Genomic DNA, 19,214 nt, shown 5'->3' on the forward strand with positions numbered 1-19,214 from the left:
AGTAGAGCTGTGCAGCTCCAACCTCAAGACTTCTGGAGGGACAGTTTCACCAAATAAGAGAAGGGGGGGGGGGGGGGGGGGGGGGGGCGACGACGACATAATACTGATTTTATTCAAATATTGTAATATCCTTGTTTATAATGGCTAATGCATGTACCTAAAAGCACTCCCAAGTAGAGAGCACGTCATAATGACTGTGTACTCGTGTGTGATACTCATGTGTAATAATGTGTGATGATTATGTTTTGACTTGGAATTTCAATTGTTCCCAATATTTTACTCATTCTCCCAAACAAATTCTATTTCAGAGGGATTCAGCTTAACAAGGTTCAAGTGTATCATCCCCTATGAAATATAGCTATATTCTCTAACTGAATACTCAAATCAGTCTGATATTGCTTTTTAATAAGTTTTGCTAGTGGCTATACACTAACTGCAACTATCTGACTTTCTTTTTTTCACTCGAGACTTGAAAACCTTTATATACATGTCCTTCAGTTTCGTAGAAATGGCGTGTCAGCTTTTTTAGCATTCATCATTGAAACCAAGGGGCACAGCTCGCTGCAAGCGTTATGCTAGCATTGCCCCTTGGTTTCGATGAGGAAACTGAAGGACATTTGTATGAGAAAAATAATCAACTGAAATTCAAAATGTCAAAGTACTTTAAAGGGGAACTATCTTATAAATGGCCTTTTTGAGTGTTTAGCATTGTTTCCTAGCTATGTGAACTTATATTAATATGATCTATGTCTCTAATTCTCATATTGGCGCATTCTTCCAATTCTCCTCTCACAATATTCACCCTCACTGAACTGAGTCATCTGAAAATGTGCTGATTTGTGATGTCAGAGAGACACCGCTGCATGATAATGTGGCTGTGTGGCATCAGGTACATGCATGAGCTGCACACAGTGGTTGGAGCCCAGGCTCAAAACGGCTTAAGATCTTGAGGTAGAAAAATGCTGTTTTTGAGGACTTGATTAGAAATACAAAACAATGAATAAAAAAAAATAAAAATTACAGAGGTGTTCCATAGACTCACAGGAATTGTGTAAAGGTGCCCAAATAGTGAAAGAAATAGTAAAATAGTTCCCCTTTAATTGTTATTATTATCATCGTTAGTTTGGTATTTTGTATGGTGACCAGTAAGAAATCCATTGCGCGAAACATGACCATCAAAAACAAATGTATTTAATGTAGTCTTCCCTAGTCTAATAAGAAATAAGCAGCTGCCTTATGTCCTTTAAAGTTGCGTCACTTGGTGACTTGGTTTTTACCTGATTAGAAAGTGTCTTTCTAATCAAAATGGCACTAGTTTAATGCAAACATACAACAAAACATGTGTAAAGTGTATACAAAAAAAAAATCTTCTTGCCACGGGCAAAAATAAAGTTAGTGAAGTTGAATAAAAAAAATAAAACAAGCTGTTAATACCTTGTAATTCACTGAATACAATTCAAAACTGTGGTTATTTGCAGAATAAAATATGAATTATGCAATGTATTAAGTTTCATGAATTTGTTTCAGTAGACAGTGATTTTATAATTATTGATCATATAGTTCACACAATATATCATATTAGCACACTGAATTATTTTGAGCACTGTTAAATGGAAGCTATGGGTTCTCCTTGGCAATCAAAATGCATGGTGTTGTAGACAGTTTATTGTACAAGACCACTCACATCCAAAGGCCTTGTGTGGTCCATAACAAAACAAAGCACAATAAATAAAGCTGAATGCATGTACTGTATTCTACATCACATACAATAAGTAGATATGATTCATTGTAGGCAAAATACCAATACATAATATATACATAATATACACATTTTGAATGAAAGCATAATTTTGTCTTCAGTCTCATGGACTTATGTGAGCAAACAGAAACCTATACAGTATATGCCTTTTACATATCCAAAAACCCCTAAGCTAGCACAAATTCTTACATCTAATGTATCTAACATTAGAGTACTTGGAGACCACATTCACTCAAACATTCTTGAAAGAAGGAGGCTCTCTTGAAGCAAATCATATATTATCAATTATATTACAGTATGTTACAATGAGCATTGGGACTGTCATCAAGTGCAAAGTGTAAAAAGAGCTTGCTTTTAGAAAATAAAATTCTGACAAAAATTGCATAAGTTAATTTGATATAAGTGTATGGTACAGTATCTGACATAATTATTTAAAATTGGCGTAGTCTGAGAAAATGTCCACAAAATCTTGGACCACTCTGTAGCAGAAGTCATACTGCTCCTGTAAGAAAGCAGAGGTGGGGGGGATTCAGTACATCCAGTCACAAGGATCAAGAAAAGAGGGTGGGGTTTGAGATGGGTCAGTTTAAGATGACAATGTTTCCATACAATATCTGTTGTATGAGACCATTTTATAAAATTGTTCCACCTACCACAGTCTGAACCATGTGTGGTCTCTGCATGCGTAAACTCTTGACTGTCTGAAAGACGTCCAGGAGGCCCTCAGCCTTGACCCTCTCCAGAATGTTACTGAGAGCGATGAAGGTGCCAGTCCGACCCGCACCGGCACTGAAACATGAAGCCCAAGAACAAGTACTATATCAACCCACTACTTAGACCAGCAAACAACAGTGAACATTCAGTGAAAAGGCCTTGGAAGTTGTATGGCAGACTTGCAATTGAACCATGCAAGGGTTTAATACTGAAGGGAAACTCTGTATATGATGAGTGTAATAGTGGGCAATTCAGGCTCATGTCTCAGTGGGAGAACAGGGGAGTGAACAACTGGGCTAGCCATACAATTCAAACGGTAACAACTGTTTTTCCTTTACGATAAGGATAACCATACAATTCCAATAATAACGGTCTTTCCTTAACAACAGGGCTAACCATAAAATGCCAATAATAACTGTCTTTCCTTAATAACAGGGCTAACCATAAAATTCCAATAATAACTGTCTTTCCTTAATAACAGGGCTAACCATACAATTAAAATATTAACAACTGTCTTTCCTTAACAGGGCTAACCATACAATTCAAATAATAACTGTATTTCCTTAATAACAGGGCTAACCATTACAATTCAAATAATAACTGTCTTTCCTTAACAACATGGGCTAACCATACAATTCCCCAAATCTCTGAATGAGTGTCGTTTTCCATTTAAATTAAAAAGTTTGCCAGAGAGAAAAAGGTGACCTTTGCGTAATAGTGCTAATAATCATCCTCACTTAAAGAGAAGCTAATCCAAACGCTAACACTAATCAGTCTGGAAAGCTCAGTGTTTGACTGAGTCAATGTTTACAATGATGGAGGGATGGAGCGAGAGGGAGAGAGAGAGAGAAAGAGAATGTAAGAGAGAGAGAGAGAGCGTGCGTAAGAGCGAGTGAGATGTGCAATGTGGAGGAGACGTGCAGAGAGACGTGGGGGATTGCAACGGGTTAGCCCCATTCCCGGCGGGACGGGAGAAAAAGCTTTAAAAAGCCCCTCTTAGACATGTGGTGATGAAGGAATAGAAGAGGAGTGATGACACCATTTCCTGTCGTTAGCTCATCTTATCAGATTAATCATAGTGGGAGTCGGAGGAGATTTCACTAAGAGAGGTTTTAATTGACTGTGAATCAGTGGATTGGATCAATCCCAGAGGGCCGCGCTGCTTTAGAATCACTTCACCTGGAGCTAGGTTCTGATCAAAGCGTTCGCGGCTAAGTCTTTATACGGGATCACATAAGTGGTTTAGGCAGAGAGCACCAGGTCCGCCGAGGCAAAATGTTGAATTTATTGAAACAGACATCTTGGGGAAGAGGGAAAATTACTAGTAAATTGAAAGTTCTATCCAACATAATTTTGCGTTTGGTTAGATGCCTATGATCATGGAATTCTTGAAAGGTTGCATCGAAAATGGCGTTCCCCAGGCCAATACTTACTGGCAAATATGTTACAGTAAAAGTACAGGAAGTGCGTATCTCGATACAGATATACAATACATCCACACACAACAGCTGTATCCAAAATACGCACGTCGGCGCTGTAGAAACCGGTGATGCCAAGAAATTGTTATGTATTTTAAAGTTCCTTACCTGCAGTGCACAATTATGGGATGGTTTCCAGACTGTTGCTGCTGCCTCTGCACGGCGGCGATAATGTCAATCATCCCTTTACCCTCCGACGGTATTCCGATCTCTGGCCAACCGTGGAAGTGGAAGAGCCGGACGTGGCGTGACTGCTTTTCCTGGGGAGAGACGGGCAAATATATTGTTATTTTCATGCACTTCACCTCAGTATTCTGGGCACGGTGTTCTGAGGACACTAAAAGAGACAGAAATATCATTCATACGGCTGAAATAGCTCATGCCAACGGAGCAAAAGGAATATTTCACATATACATTTATTTCAACCTATATAACCTATTGAATAATGCCGTAGATTGAATGTCAAGCATTACTCACTGGTCCGTAGGTTAGCACCATGTCTTTCAGAGTGAAGGTGTCACACAGTGCATCTCCAGTCAGCTCCAGACAGTAATCTCCAAATGTTACACTGCCCTCTGCTGGCCAGTACTGGAAACACTTGTCCTGGTAGGAAGATTATATAATATAATTATGGAGTGGATAGAAATACTGTTACTTTGGACTTCACTTCATTATGATCAGAGAAAATAATTTTTATTTTATTTTAATAAAAGCTGTGAACATAGCATTTCCACATTCCACAAGAGACGTCGGAGGAAATGGAACGGCTGAATTGTTCAACTTTCTCCAGTTGGAGCGTGTCAGTGTAGCTACCTGCTCCCTCTCTTTGAGCTCAGTGAGAATGACGATGGAGTGGCATCTCCACTCCCACACCATCCTCCAGAAGTCCTCCACCGTGTGAGGCAAGGGACCCTGGGTCGCGATGAAGTAGTCCTTCTGTCTGTAGCCCTGAAGGGACGAACCGTCCAGCATACAACAGTAAAAGGGATCCAAACGGAAACAAATGGGTAGCCCGACCGCCAACATGTTTTCAGTCTCTGGTTGATTGACTGAGTACTAAGTACTAATTCATTGTATTCACTATATTCTGTGTCTGTAAACGGTTTGTTTATGCTGGTGATGTTCCCTGGAGTAAAACAAATCGGGGTTAGGGTAGTTCCAAAAAGGCATATTTTCCATCTATGACTCAAACTTCAAACTCTAAATAAATAAAATAAATACATTCATTCATTAATACATTAAAAAAATATATACAAAAAATGTATATAAAAAAAAACATTGGATTGGGACTTTAAAAGGACAGCAAACAGAACATTTTACAATGTCACAAAGAAAGCAAAATAAATAAGCTTTGAAGACTTAGCATGAGGTTACAGCCCGATCACGCTTAACATGTAAATAAAGTACTAATCGACCACAGGAAAAAAGGTAAATTGTACGTTATGTTATAGCATAGCGCATTGTATCGAAAATGTACAATGTGTATGTGTGTAATAAGTACTATATTACATATTAATTTATTTTCTTTTACTTTTTACATTTTCAGAAAACAATTGAGGTTCCCTGCTGGGGAATGAACCCAGGGCCCTCGCATGGGAGGCAAGTGCCTTTACCTAACCTGTAACCATAATCATAGTATTGCTGTGTATGTATCAGGGTGGGTGGGTTAGTTTAGTGGTGAGAGTACTCGCCTGTGACCACAATCATTGTTGGTCCGACTCCTGGTCACTGTGTTTGTTTTGGACTTTTGCAGATAAAAAATGTAAACATATTACTTATACAATGTGTAAATGTATTACTTATGGCTATAACATAACGTACATTATTAACCTTTTTTCACATGGTTGATTAGTACTTTATTTACATTTTCTGAGAGACTGTGTTGAACGCAGAACGTACAGGTAAAGGAAGCTACTTACATCAATAAAGGAAGCATTAATGTAGTCTGTAAACTCCTGTCCTCGTTTCACTGAGAGCATAACTCTGTTGAAATCATCTGGAAAAGAAATAAAACCATTTTAACCTTCAAAATCTTTTGAAATAAAAAGTAAATGAACGTTTTAAAAATATCTATGGAAATAATTGACAGTTAATCATTAATGCTTCGGTTCTACAATGCTGCTACTACTGACTTTATATTTTCCTTCCTTTTTTAATAATTTTTTTTAAACTGTTTATTCGTTTTATTTTGTGTGTGTATGTGTTTGGATTTATTGATGCCATTGAAAATGAGGGTCTCCTTCAATTGACGAGTTTAAATAAAGTTAAAAAAAAAATAAAGCTAAACATGACGTACTGTCTCCTTTCTTTCTATCTTTCCTCCTTCCTTTGTGATTATGGGTAATGGCTTTTGTTTTTTCACTCTTCTCACTACTTCATGTCAGGATACAAGTCATATCCGAATCTCATTCATCCCACAGACGTGTGTATATACAGTATGTGTTTTCCCGGGCATCAACAACACCACAGTTGCCACTTTGATGTCTCCTCGGTTGTGATGTATTATGGAGCCGCTGGAGGAGTACCAGGGTGTTCCTTACACGGGATGATCTGAAGCACACGGTTCTTCTTCATGTTGGCAGGAAGGTTCCCCATTCTCATGTTCTCCTTCATGATGCGCACGTTGGTCAGTTTCTGATGAGAGCAGAGGAGATTGGGGTTAACGTGAACCAGTAGGAACAGGGTGTTTCTCACCCCTAGCAGCAGTGTTGTAGTACTCCAGTCCCAGTCCTGGACTGATTTTCAGGACTCGTGACTCGACTTGGACTCAAGCATTGATTGCATTCGGACTTGGAAGGGGCAGACTCAGACTTATTAGTTGATAAAGAGTTATAGTATATATTTTTTGTAATAGGCCCTGATCATTTGGCATAAGATATTGATGGCTATATTAATACTATAACATCATTACATTTTTACACGTGTGTTCCACTTACATGCGGAATCACGTCGATACCCTCATGTTCAGTACTTAAGATGCCTAAAGAGACGCCCCGAATCGTGCGCTTTTGCTTACACGGATTTTACATCAAATTCCAGCAAGAGCACTGCTAGATGTTCAATATGTAAACAAACTATTGAAGAGAAGACCGGGACAACCTCAAACTTTAACAGACATCTGTGGAGAGGACTCAACCTTGACTCGGACTTGGACTAGGGTAATGGGGACTCGACTCGGGCTCTTCTTTGGTGACTCAGACTTGGACTCGAACACTGGGGACTCGAGATTTAGTGACTTGACTACAACTACTACTAGTAGTAAAGGACAATGGTACGCATGGTGGTGATTACACACGGTAGGTGGGAAAGTATTATAATTGTTAAGTAATGTAACAAACACTAGATATAAACACAAGAGGTCTCTCGTGGCTAGTGAAGAGCACAGGAAAGAGGGACTGGAGTTTATTGTGAGTTACTGTACTTGTAGCGCCGTGTCATCGTAAAATTATTATTATTATTTCTTTTTTTAGGGGTGGGGGTTGAGTAGTGGCTTCTTCACTGCAAAAACTTTCCACCTTAACTCATTGGGCGCCACGCCCTTTCCCCATCTGTACTCAATTATAGCGTTATTGACCATTTTAGCGATGTTTGCCTAAGATAGAAGTTCAATCAGTCAGAAAGTACTCCAAAATTTATAAATCCCAGTCGATCCTATGGCGATCGCAATTATTCGTGTATATTGGGCATGTCTACCATACGGGAAACCCGACTTTTCTCGGGTATGGTGCAGAAAGAGTTAAAAGAGGCATTTTGCGAATTTTTCAATCTGAATCCCACCGCTCTGCTGTGAGGAGGACATGTGATAATCGGACATAACATTTACTGACGTGTTCTGTGTCTCCAGAGTTCGGCCACCGGAGAAACAATGACGTCACCCCGGAGGAGAGCAGACCTCTAGTGAACCACAAACTATTTCTTCAACCATACTCAACTGTGGCTATAGGCTCACCTCGAGACACGTTGAAGATATAGTTGAGGAAATAGTGTCTGCAGTTCACTACAGGTCTGTTCTTCTCTCAAGGGGGAAGAGCACTTGAGACACAAAACACATTGGTAAGTTATATGTACAATTATCATTATGTCCTCCTCACAACAGAACATTAGGATTCAGGTAAAAAATCTTGGAAATGCCCCGTTAAATGAGTCCAGTTGTATTGAAAGTAAAAGTATTTAATCCGAATGGCACATTACAGCACTCGTTTCAAGAAAAGATTTAAAGGCTCAATACAATATTAATTTAAAAAAAATTCTCTCAAAACATGATATCTTTGATATTTGATTCAAGATAATGTTTTTTGATATAATAAGCTGAACAAAACATGTGTGTTTATCTCACACCATTGACAAAATCTGTGCACTTGTTTCAAGAAGGATTAGATGTTAAGCCTGAATACAAGATGAAGTGACTTGTCACAACACATCTCTTGGATGAGGCACAGTGTGCCTTGAGATTTAGCTCAAATGTAAAGAAAAAAACAACATCAAATCAATAAAATACAATGATAAATACCAAATTAAGTTTTGCTACTTGGCCAGTGGCTGTTTATATTTTGCGATCTCCTCTTGTATGATCATTCTACATTGTATGTGACAGTTAGCAAGATTATTGGCTGTTCCTTGGATTTCAAGACGTGCTGTGTGCATCAAATGGCTTGAGAACAACTTCAGACCGTTAGACTGTAGGATATCCCAGTTTACACATCCTGCAGACTGCTTGAGAATTCCCCACAAAAAGAAAAAAAGAAACATCAACAGCTAGAGAGAAAAGCATGTCTTTACCAGTGGTTTGTTTTCGGATCATCAATCAGCCACTTACCCTGAACTCCTCCTCCAGGCCCAGCCTGTCGTGGGGAGCCCTGGTGTTGTGGAGCCTCTGCAGGTGTCCCTCCAGGGAGCACACGTCCAGCTCCGTGTCCCCATACAGGTAGTACTCCAGCAGGGCCTGGTAGATGAACGAGTACTGCATCTGAGGGGGGAGAGAGAAACAGATAGAGAGGAGGAGCAGGAGAGAAGAAGCAGAAGTACAGTAGATAAGAGAGACATGGTCAAATTGTGAGATTAAATCATCTGGATTTGGCAGAGTAGCTGCGCGTGCTTGCAGATTGCCATCAGGTGTTTATCATGGGAGTTGCTTTAGCTTGTCGATCCGTTTCCTCTTCATAGTCTATGATAACAGGGTTGTTTCAATGCCTTGGCTTGTTTACACCACAGTGTGCAGCGGTCAGTCCTATAGGTGCAGCTGGTCGGACAGGGCAGAGGGGGCACTTACATCTGTCTGGATGAGCTGACAGCGCTGTTCACGTATCCTGGTCACGAAGCCAAAGACGTCCACTCTCTGCTCCATGTGCATCATATCGATCATGCCGTCGATGACGATGAAGGTCCCTGTCCTGCCGACCCCAGCACTGTGGACAAACACAATGGGAAGACGGTTCGGTAGAACTTCCTATTACAGTTCACAAATCATAGGGTAATTACCATGTAATAACACAGAAATACTTATGTGTAAGTATTACAAAATAACTTCCCTCAGGTACAGGAGGTTTACTTTCTATTGTGTTACACAGTAATTACCCTGTAATTTGTGTAGCGTAATGTATGGTGCTACGGAAGAGTCTTCCTGTTAGATAAGAAGAATGTGTATCAACATGGCATATGGTAATAACACTAATAAGCAGCATAAGTATGAAGGACAATGGTCCCAGACATCTTTCTTTTTTCCCTCAGTCATTAAAAATTTCTAAAATATCATAAAGATCTTTCAAATAAAAAAGACTGTAAAGAATCAAATGGCCAACCAAAGGTTAATAGTTGTATTTCTATACTGTACAGGACTGCATATGTTGGAAAACTATGGCATTCCTTCAATCTCGACTTGAGATGTCAACCGTGTCAAACGTAAGCATGTGTTAAATTGCTATGCGTCCGCAGTCCAGCAACACGCCCTCGTAGATTTACAAGGGTCATTCCAGCAGACAGCAGCTCTGGGAGCGTTTTGTGATTCCACAGTGGGGCGTTGAAGACCTTCTCAATGGGCCCCATTCAAGAACAACAGCCTCGCTCCCTCAGCACCTGTTCCAGCATTTGCTAAAGTAAGCCTCCCGGTTTCTTTAGTGAGACTTTAAAATGGCCCACCGCCATGCAGAGGGGGGAAGGAGCGCTTGATGTTTTGATTGAGACATAGTGGAGTTTCCATTTGAACAAAGTGTGAGTTCTCATTTTAACAACAGCATTCTTTTGCATTCTCAGAGCTAAGACTCAATCTAATGTCCACTACCAATGTAACTCTGCACTGTAGCATCACATAGCATACGTCTGTGTTTCTATATATTTGGTAACGCATTTATATGTGTTGTTTTGTTTCCTTGTCTATCCGTTGGTTGTTTATATTTTCAGTTTATTCTATACTTTAGCACTTTTTTGTTTTTTGCTATGTGACTTACTGTGAAGCACTTTGGTTGACAAGTGCCATGTCTAAATGTGCTATATAAATAAATTTGACTGATTGATTGATATATACAATCATTAACTCTTTCTGCTCCAAAAACGAGAATTCTCGTGTTTCAAATCCAACCGCCAAAAACGAGTTCTCTCGTTTTTAGATCCTCTTTTTATTTTTATTTAATTTTTTACGCTCGCGCGGACCTGCCTGTGTCTCCCTGGCACCGCTGCCTACATTATAATTGCAATGACGATCGAATCCCGACAGGTGGCAGTATCGCCTACCTTTTGAACTGGGTCTCTAAGGTGTCTCTCATTGCCTCCGAGGGAGAGGGGATTCCTGCAGCCAGAGGCATAAAGTGAAGCAGTACACAGCCATCTGTCAGAGATTTGCTCGCCTGAAACGTATTGTTTCCTGTATTAACCCAATGCACACGAGTAATGGTGATCGCGTTGGAACTACATGGATTATACATTTTGGAGTACCTTCTGACTAAGGTAAGGTCTATTTTAGGTCTATTTTACTGAACATAAAACATGCTTTTGTATTGATCACAGCGTCGTATTTTACCGAACCTAAAACATGCTTTTGGTAACGATCGCAGCTTCGTAGAACGACCCCCCCCCCCCCCCCCCCCCCTCCTTGATGATTTTGTGAAGAAACATCTATGGTATATTGTGACGTACCTGGGTACGTGGGTTGGTCATTACCATTATTACTGTATTTATGACCTTCTGAACATCAGGTTAGTATATTTAATGTGTTGTGTTTTGTATGTGATGTGTGTGTGTGTGTGTGAACATGAGAGCTAATGCTGTCTCTTTTCTCTCCCTGTCAGGTGCTGCCCGTCCCTACACTGAAGAGTGCTGATTGCCTAATGAATGACAGCTGATGGCAATCACCTCGAGAGGGGCGGGTAGACAAATACCTGACAGCACACACACGTCTGGGCGCCTCATTCTGTCAATTGCCAGTGACCAGAGTAGAGTGAGGTTGCCATTGTTTGCCACTGTGGTGGAATTGATACTGTGCTTATCTACTGCTTCGGGTGGACTAAAGTACTAGTATATGTATATAGATATTGTTGGCCTCTGCGCCACTCCTCCATTGGAGTAAGTATTCTCTTGTTGGCTTTAGGCCTAATTCCACTGAGTGTGGAATTGTACCTTTGGTACCTTTGCTGGGGGTTTTCCCAGTACCAACCTCTGGCTGGTTGGTGAGTGTCTGTGGGCGCTTATCTAGTTTACTTTGTATTATACTTACCTTGTGTGTTCTCCCTTTATCCCTCTCCCTGTTTGTTAATTGTTTGTGGGTTGTTTTTTCCCTTTGTTGCCTATTTAAATATCAGTGGAGGTTTAAATCCCTACCCTGCATAATAAATATAATTTACTATTTTTGGAACAACGTCTTGTGTTTATTATTACCTACCTGCCCGGGACTGTTTTGAAAGCATTTACTGAGAGAGGCTGCTTTTGCTCATGTGTAGCCAGCTCCAGTTATTATTCTGTGTGGTCCTTAGACCTTGGTACATGACATATATACCTTTGATTTGGAAATAATATAGGTTTCAGGCGAGCAACCCAAACGATTTGTGCATATGCATATAACACGTCATATCTCACTATCTAGAAAGCGAGACTGGATTATTTTGAAACGGGGCAATGTTTAGCGTGGAATAGCGCACAAACGAAAGTATGTAGAAATGAACTGGATTATAAATAGTGCCTGTCAAATGAGCCATATTATTGTCTCCATAGTTATAATATAGAATATACGATGGGTCCGCAAACATCGTGAAAACTGTCAATAACGCTGGCGCCAGGCAGTACAGCATGGCGCTCAATGAGTTAATTGTAGCACATTACACAAACACACACACAATTCCTTCTATTAATTACCAGATCATAATTACAGCCAGGATGGGGTAGTTTATCATTTTCTATCAGATATAAATTATTTTTAAAAGCTCATACACCATCACATCTCATCATAATTCATTCTAGAGTTATTGGTCTTTTCTTTTTGTCTTTACTTCTCATTACCCCACCTGTATGTTACCTGCAGTGCACTACAATGGGCCCGGCATAGGACGGGTTGACCGTCTTGACTTTCTTGAGGAACTTCAGCATGCCGATGGGGGAGAAGGGCACCCCGAAGTCTGGCCAGCTGGTGAAGTGGAGCTGGGTGACCAGACGCGGTGCTCTGGGTCCATCGCTACCCTGCTGTAGAACAAACACACACAAGCAGGTGAGTACCTCAAGAACCATACTGTATAACTCCACGTTTTCACATGAACACTACCTTTCAAACTTTATTATCTTCAAGATGGAAGTTGTGTGTGGGCGGCTGGGTAGCGCAGCGGACTAAGCGCCTGCCTACCACCACAGAGACACTGGTATCGAATCCAGCTGTCAGCGGTACCTCCGGCTTGGTCGGTCGTCCATACTAACACGATTGGCAGTGTTAGCGGGTGGGAAGCCGGTGGGGTGTGTATCCTGGTCATTGTAATCAGCGACTCCTACAGGTCGGTCGGGGCGCCTGCTCAGCGAGAGTCCTCGCTGTCAGGTGAAAAGAAGCGGCTGGCTGACTCCACATGTATCGAAGGGGACATGTGATAGTATCTATCAACCCTCCCTAGACCGGCAAGTGGGGGGCAAATGCGCGCAACGACCAGGAAGGGAGGGAAGGGAATTGGCATAACGACTAAATTGGGATGGGAGAAAAATACAGAAAAAGGGGGGGGGGGAGAAGAAGTAGATAAAAAAAAGATGGAAGTTGTGTTCATTCGTAGTTACAGAGAGTAGAGGGTGAGTACTTTCTTGTGATATATTACATTCTCGAAGACACTCTGATGTCACGAGACCGCCGCCATCTTGGTATAGGGGGACCATACGGATTTCTACCATCAAATGCATGCGTTGAGGTCCGTTTTTATTACATGTTTTATCACATTCTTGTTCATTTCATAACATTTTCATACGATTTGTTTTGAAAATATTGAGGCCAACATGGCATTTCACTATTTCGAAAGCCTTTCTGGTGATTCTAAGGCGAGATATGAGTCAAAGAAGCTCCCCCTGATTGACTTGACATAATGTCCATACAAAACACCTGCAGACATGGCCATCTCTCGAATACCCAAATTGAAGCTGCTGTGTTACGTTTTGTACTAATAACAAACACAGAAATCCAAATCGCAAGTTTTATATAATACCAGCTGATGCATCATGGAGGAAAAAGTGGCTGGTGGCTAACGTTCGGCTAACTCGCTCTGGTGTTCGTGGTAGCTACATGCTAAGCTAACGTTAATTACATCATATCGAACCGATAGGAGCTTATCTTATCTAATCTTACGTGGTGGTACCACGTGTGCCACTACCCGATCAAACATTTACATTTACATTTACATTTAGTCATTTAGCTGACGCTTTTATCCAAAGCGACTTACAAGTTCTGTACGACAAGCCATCAGGAAGGGCACAACTCTATCAGCTGAGCAACAATGTTCATCAAAGTGTTGAGTGCTACAGTGTAGGTTAGTTTATTAGGACAAGTGCATGACAGTACGGTTAGTTAGGGTTAAATTTTTTTTTTTTTTTTTTTTTTTTTTTAATTCAGATAATGGTTGAAGAAGTGCGTCTTTAGTCGACGGCGAAAGATTGGACGTGATTCGGCTGTCCTAACTGGGGTGGGTAGTTCATTCCACCATTGTGGGGCAAGGACTGAGAATAGGCGACTTCTCTTTGATGACCCTCCCGGAGCTTGGATAGGAGTAGGTCTGAGGCGGCCAGAAGATGCAGAGCGTAGGGGTCTTGAGGGTGTGTAGTTAGAGACCATTGACCGGAGGTAGGCGGGAGCGGTTCCCTTTGCCGCACGGTATGCTAGGTCGAGGGCCTTGAAGCGGATTCGTGCAGCAATGGGGAGCCAGTGCAGGTCCCTAAGAAGTGGGGTGACATGGGCCGACTTCGGTAGGTTTGAGATCAGGCGGGCCGCTGCGTTCTGAATGAGTTGAAGAGGCTTAGTGGCAGTGGCCGGGAGGCCAGCGAGCAGTGCATTGCAGTAGTCGAGGCGGGAGATGACTGTTGATTGGACGAGGAGTTGGGTGGCTTCTTTTGTCAGGAAGGGGCGTATCCTTCTGACGTTGCTCAGGAGGAATCGGCAGGTTCTGGTCGTCGCTGCGATGTGAGCAGAGAAGTTCAACTGGTCGTCGAGGACAACACCAAGGTTCTTGGCGGTCGGGGACGCAGTCACAGCTGCATTCTCGACTGTGATTGAAAGGTCGGTTAGGGGGGAGGATTTGGCCGGCAGGTGGAGCAATTCTGTTTTGCTTAGGTTCAGTTTGAGGTGGTTGGACGTCATCCAGGCTGAGATGTCGGACAGACAGGCCGAGATCCGCACAGAGACGTGGATATCTGAGGGAGGGAAGGAGAGGAAGAGTTGAGTATCGTCGGCATAACAATGGTAGGAGAAGCCATGAGACGTGATAATGTTACCCAGTGATTTAGTGTAGAGGGAGAAGAGAAGGGGTCCTAAAACCGAGCCCTGGGGGACACCCGTCCGCAGGGGGCGGGTGGCCGACAGGGTCCCTCTCCATGACACTTGGTAGGAGCGGTCATTGAGGTATGATGACAGCCATGTCAGCGCAGAGCCAGCCACTCCCATTCCTGCGAGGGCCGCAAGGAGGATCTGGTGGTTGACTGTGTCGAAGGCTGCAGATAGATCTAGGAGAATCAGGACAGAGGAGAGGCCTTTCGCTTTTGCTAAGTGAAGTGCCTCTGTGACCGCAATGAGGGCTGTCTCTGATTAGATAAAATAAGCTCCTATCGGTTCGATATGATGTAATTAACGTTAGCTTAGCATGTAGCTACCACGACCACAACACCAGAGCGAGTTAGCCGAACGTTAGCCACCAGCCACTTTTTCCTCTGTGATGGTATAAAACTTGCGATTTGGATTTCTGTTTTTGTCATTAGTACAACGCGTAACACAGCAGCTCTTTGGCATTGTGAAGGACTGAAGAAAATTCCGCTTGATTGTCTTTAATTTGCCGCTTTAACGATCCGTTTCTCCACTAAATGAAGCGTACACAATGTACCAGGCGGGGCAGTTTCCCCCCACGCTGCAGTTGCGTAGCAACAACAGACAGGAAGTTGACTTCGAGAATGTACTCTCCAAGTGGTTTGGATTGACTTAAAAGGTGCTCTAGATACTATTTGTATTTAGAGTAATCATTAAAAAAAGATATATTAATTCACATAGCTTTTAGAAAGGTATGGAATAAAAGTATTGATTAACACTTTGATCGCCATGGTTAAATTCATAATTTACCATCCCTCGCCATCTCTATTTGTCTATGGAGAAGTTCCCCTTCTTTGCAGGGCTATAACTTTTTAAATTGTATTGCTAAATTGACATTATTATGGCCCATTCAATGTCCTATATCTATTGTTCAGGGTGTAGCAACATTATACTTTTTCATTCACATATTCATACTAAAATACGGTCTAAAGTATAAGTATGTTTTTATCGTTTTCTGCAACTTTCTCCAGAACTTGAATTATAGCCCTAAATGCATTATATTGATGATCAAATACAGTTTGGTAGGAATCTGTGCGAGATAAAAAATTTCAACTGGATGTGCTTCTAGGAGTTACTACGTATGCTCTGATGTTGACCGGATGGGCGGGGGGTCGTTTATAATTCCGTGGGCAACGTTATATCATTCATCTAGTGTGGGTGATATGATCATCAGAGCAGTTAGTAAAGAACACGTTGGAAAATAACACTGGATCTTACCGTATCTTCCTCGCGCCGTTGGGCGATGAGCGTGGAGCAGAGATATTCATATTATGGGATGTAGAAATACCCGATCCATTTCCAGGTTGTATAATAGTATATACGTCCAAATCATGTTGTTTGTCGAGTTATTTGCAACCGATCGACATCCATTGTGTCAAGATGGAGTCCTGCTAATGATAGCGAGTGCCCGGACGAAATATGGGTGACTGAGCACCACTTCATCCACATGACTTCTTGTTGGGCGATCTGCCGATCGGCCACCAGATGGCGCTCTTGAACCGTTAGAGAGTTGAGTGGAGCTCAGCAGTATATCTCAGGTCCCCGGGGGATAAATATGATTTCGATCACAGATTTTTGAAATATTGATATCAAAGACGTGTTACGGCGTCTTCGGCAGAATGAGCATGGCGGGGAATGACGAGTTACGGAGTTTCCGGCGATTAAAGTGTTAATGAATTGATAATTTTAAAAAAATTGGCGGGTCCAAAATGAATGTTGTTGTTTACATGTTGCAGGCATGTATCCCCTCCCTACTTCCCATTTTCCCACATGGAATGCACCCGATTGGACCTGCTGGTGCGATACTGTATCTAGTGGCTGAATGTTATCTATAGCACCTTTAAAAGGTTCAGCGCCAGAGGTCGCTATGGGCGTTGGGCCGTTGTGTGCCAGCGCTCTGTTCAATGGCGATATATTCCGGTGTTTGCAGTGCTAAACCTATATTAAATATTCTTGTTCATTTCATAACATTTTCATACGATTTGTTTTAAAAATATTGAGGCCAACATGGCATTTCACTATTTCGAAAGCCTTTCTGGTGATTCTAAGGCGAGATATGAGTCAAAGAAGCTCCCCCTGATTGACTTGACATAATGTCCATACAAAACACCTGCAGACATGGCCATCTCTCGAATACCCAAATTGAAGCTGCTGTGTTACGTTTTGTACTAATAACAAACACAGAAATCCAAATCGCAAGTTTTATATAATATTAGCTGATGCATCATGGAGGAAAAAGTGGCTGGTGGCTAACGTTCGGCTAACTCGCTCTGGTGTTCGTGGTAGCTACATGCTAAGCTAACGTTAATTACATCATATCGAACCGATAGGAGCTTATCTTATCTAATCTTACGTGGTGGTACCACGTGTGCCACTACCCGATCAAACATCCACGTAAGATTAGATAAAATAAGCTCCTATCGGTTCGATATGATGTAATTAACGTTAGCTTAGCATGTAGCTACCACGACCACAACACCAGAGCGAGTTAGCCGAACGTTAGCCACCAGCCACTTTTTCCTCTGTGATGGTATAAAACTTGCGATTTGGATTTCTGTTTTTGTCATTAGTACAACGCGTAACACAGCAGCTCTTTGGCATTGTGAAGGACTGAAGAAAATTCCGCTTGATTGTCTTTAATTTGCCGCTTTAACGATCCGTTTCTCCACTAAATGAAGCGTACACAATGTACCAGGCGGGGCAGTTTCCCCCCACGCTGCAGTTGCGTAGCAACAACAGACAGGAAGTTGACTTCGAGAATGTACTCTCCAAGTGGTTTGGATTGACTTAAAGGTGCTCTAGATACTATTTGTATTTAGAGTAATCATTAAAAAAAGATATATTAATTCACATAGCTTTTAGAAAGGTATGGAATAAAAGTATTGATTAACACTTTGATCGCCATGGTTAAATTCATAATTTACCATCCCTCGCCATCTCTATTTGTCTATGGAGAAGTTCCCCTTCTTTGCAGGGCTATAACTTTTTAAATTGTATTGCTAAATTGACATTATTATGGCCCATTCAATGTCCTATATCTATTGTTCAGGGTGTAGCAACGTTATACTTTTTCATTCACATATTCATACTAAAATACGGTCTAAAGTATAAGTATGTTTTTATCGTTTTCTGCAGCTTTCTCCAGAACTTGAATTATAGCCCTAAATGCATTATATTGATGATCAAATACAGTTTGGTAGGAATCTGTGCGAGATAAAAAATGTCAACTGGATGTGCTTCTAGGAGTTACTACGTATGCTCTGATGTTGACCGGATGGGCGGGGGGTCGTTTATAATTCCGTGGGCAACGTTATATCATTCATCTAGTGTGGGTGATATGATCATCAGAGCAGTTAGTAAAGAACACGTTGGAAAATAACACTGGATCTTACCGTATCTTCCTCGCGCCGTTGGGCGATGAGCGTGGAGCAGAGATATTCATATTATGGGATGTAGAAATACCCGATCCATTTCCAGGTTGTATAATAGTATATACGTCCAAATCATGTTGTTTGTCGAGTTATTTGCAACCGATCGACATCCATTGTGTCAAGATGGAGTCCTGCTAATGATAGCGAGTGCCCGGACGAAATATGGGTGACTGAGCACCACTTCATCCACATGACTTCCTGTTGGGCGATCTGCCGATCGGCCACCAGATGGCGCTCTTGAACCGTTAGAGAGTTGAGTGGAGCTCAGCAGTATATCTCAGGTCCCCGGGGGATAAATATGATTTCGATCACAGATTTTTGAAATATTGATATCAAAGACGTGTTACGGCGTCTTCGGCAGAATGAGCATGGCGGGGAATGACGAGTTACGGCGTTTCCGGCGATTAAAGTGTTAATGAATTGATAATTTAAAAAATGTTGGCGGGTCCAAAATGAATGTTGTTGTTTACATGTTGCAGGCATGTATCCCCTCCCTACTTCCCATTTTCCCACATGGAATGCACCTGATTGGACCTGCTGGTGCAATACTGTATCTAGTGGCTGAATGTTATCTATAGCACCTTTAAAAGGTTCAGCGCCAGAGGTCGCTATGGGCGTTGGGCCGTTGTGTGCCAGCGCTCTGTTCAATGGCGATATATTCCGGTGTTTGCAGTGCTAAACCTATATTAAATATTATAGCTATGGATCTAATAACAACGCCGATTGTCAGTGAGTTTCTTCCGGTCAACATGCAAAAAACAGATAATTTTTTCATCCATACATTTCCGTTTTTATACCGTGGTGAATATGAG

At 41.7% G+C, this 19,214-nt stretch overlaps 1 protein-coding gene across 1 annotated transcript in view; it reads right to left on the reverse strand.

Annotated features, from left to right (window-relative positions):
- Nucleotides 1-1,369: 1,369 nt before the first annotated feature.
- Nucleotides 1,370-19,214, reverse strand: part of LOC311234374 (receptor-type tyrosine-protein phosphatase epsilon-like) — a 110,304-nt gene continuing 92,459 nt past the window's right edge. Inside the window, exons 12-21 of the mRNA XM_084321533.1 lie at nucleotides 12,452-12,615; nucleotides 9,221-9,356; nucleotides 8,768-8,917; nucleotides 6,492-6,585; nucleotides 5,871-5,947; nucleotides 4,765-4,899; nucleotides 4,429-4,554; nucleotides 4,060-4,211; nucleotides 2,413-2,548; nucleotides 1,370-2,261 (exon numbers count right to left, since the gene is read on the reverse strand). Of these exons, the coding sequence (XP_084177659.1) occupies nucleotides 2,187-2,261; nucleotides 2,413-2,548; nucleotides 4,060-4,211; nucleotides 4,429-4,554; nucleotides 4,765-4,899; nucleotides 5,871-5,947; nucleotides 6,492-6,585; nucleotides 8,768-8,917; nucleotides 9,221-9,356; nucleotides 12,452-12,615 (1,245 nt within the window). The 3' untranslated portion in view covers nucleotides 1,370-2,186. The remainder of the gene's footprint in view (nucleotides 2,262-2,412; nucleotides 2,549-4,059; nucleotides 4,212-4,428; nucleotides 4,555-4,764; nucleotides 4,900-5,870; nucleotides 5,948-6,491; nucleotides 6,586-8,767; nucleotides 8,918-9,220; nucleotides 9,357-12,451; nucleotides 12,616-19,214) is intronic.

The sequence above is a fragment of the Notolepis coatsorum genome, assembly GCF_963971535.1.
Source record: "Notolepis coatsorum genome assembly, chromosome: 9".
Lineage (NCBI taxonomy): Eukaryota > Metazoa > Chordata > Actinopteri > Aulopiformes > Paralepididae > Notolepis > Notolepis coatsorum.